This window comes from Penaeus monodon, chromosome 27 (genome assembly GCF_015228065.2).
Source record: "Penaeus monodon isolate SGIC_2016 chromosome 27, NSTDA_Pmon_1, whole genome shotgun sequence".
NCBI lineage: Eukaryota > Metazoa > Arthropoda > Malacostraca > Decapoda > Penaeidae > Penaeus > Penaeus monodon.
In genome coordinates this window covers 35,297,458-35,298,297 of record NC_051412.1, presented here as the reverse complement: position 1 = coordinate 35,298,297, position 840 = coordinate 35,297,458, and the positions used below count along the sequence as shown (strand labels likewise).

The following is an 840-nucleotide window of genomic DNA, read 5'->3' as shown; positions in this document are numbered from 1 at the left end:
TGCATACCCATGGCAACTGCTAGAACTCCCACACAAGTCACTGACATAAACACAAGTCTTTGCAAGAGTCGACGACCACTCTATAACTGAAATGTAAGAAAGTGATTAACATGATCGATTTTGCTTTAAAAGGATGGTAGAAACTGGCGCAAAACTGAATTACTTAAATCACTCCATAAGAGCCCAGGCATTAGTAGAAATATGTTGTGCAATATTTTTTTTTTATCCTCTTCTCGATATTTTTCTTTTCTTGTTCCTTCCTGTAGGATATTCTGCAGCCCGAGCCCTTTCTGGGTGGCGTGGGCTCCACGTGGTCGTACCTCCTGCGGGCGATGTTCAACAACAGCATCCCGCGCCTGCCGAAGGCCCAGTGGCAGCGCCTGTTCGTGGGGTCTTGGTGGCTGTACTGCTTCATCGTGACCACCGCCTACACGGCCAACCTCATCGCCTTCCTCACCATCCCGGTCTTCCCCGGGCGCATCCAGACCGTCAAGCAACTCGCAGAGAGCGATTACAGGTTGACACTTTTTCTGTCTGCTTATCTGTCTCTCTGTCTCTATGTCTGTCTACAGGTTTCTTAGTTTCTCTACTCTTTATGCCATTATTATTTCTCCTTATCTCTGCATCTTTCTTTATTGCACTATTATTGATGTTGCATAAAAATGGAAACTAACAAACACGCATAGTCGATAATCCATCTGCCTTAGTACAGTAAAGAATGGTAGTATTTAATTTCGAAAACGTTTGGTTGTATTTATCTATTCTTTTCTTTCTTTTTAATTTAATAATAAAAAAAAAGATATTGCAAATTATCACATGGTCATGATATATGAGCGATGC

At 42.3% G+C, this 840-nt stretch overlaps 1 protein-coding gene across 1 annotated transcript in view; it reads left to right on the top strand.

The window, feature by feature from the left end:
* The window catches only part of LOC119590506 (ionotropic receptor 21a-like), a 3,989-nt gene that overhangs the window by 1,135 nt on the left and 2,014 nt on the right, over positions 1–840 (top strand). Inside the window, exon 2 of the mRNA XM_037939156.1 lies at positions 267–517. Coding sequence (XP_037795084.1) covers positions 267–517 — 251 coding nt within the window. The remainder of the gene's footprint in view (positions 1–266; positions 518–840) is intronic.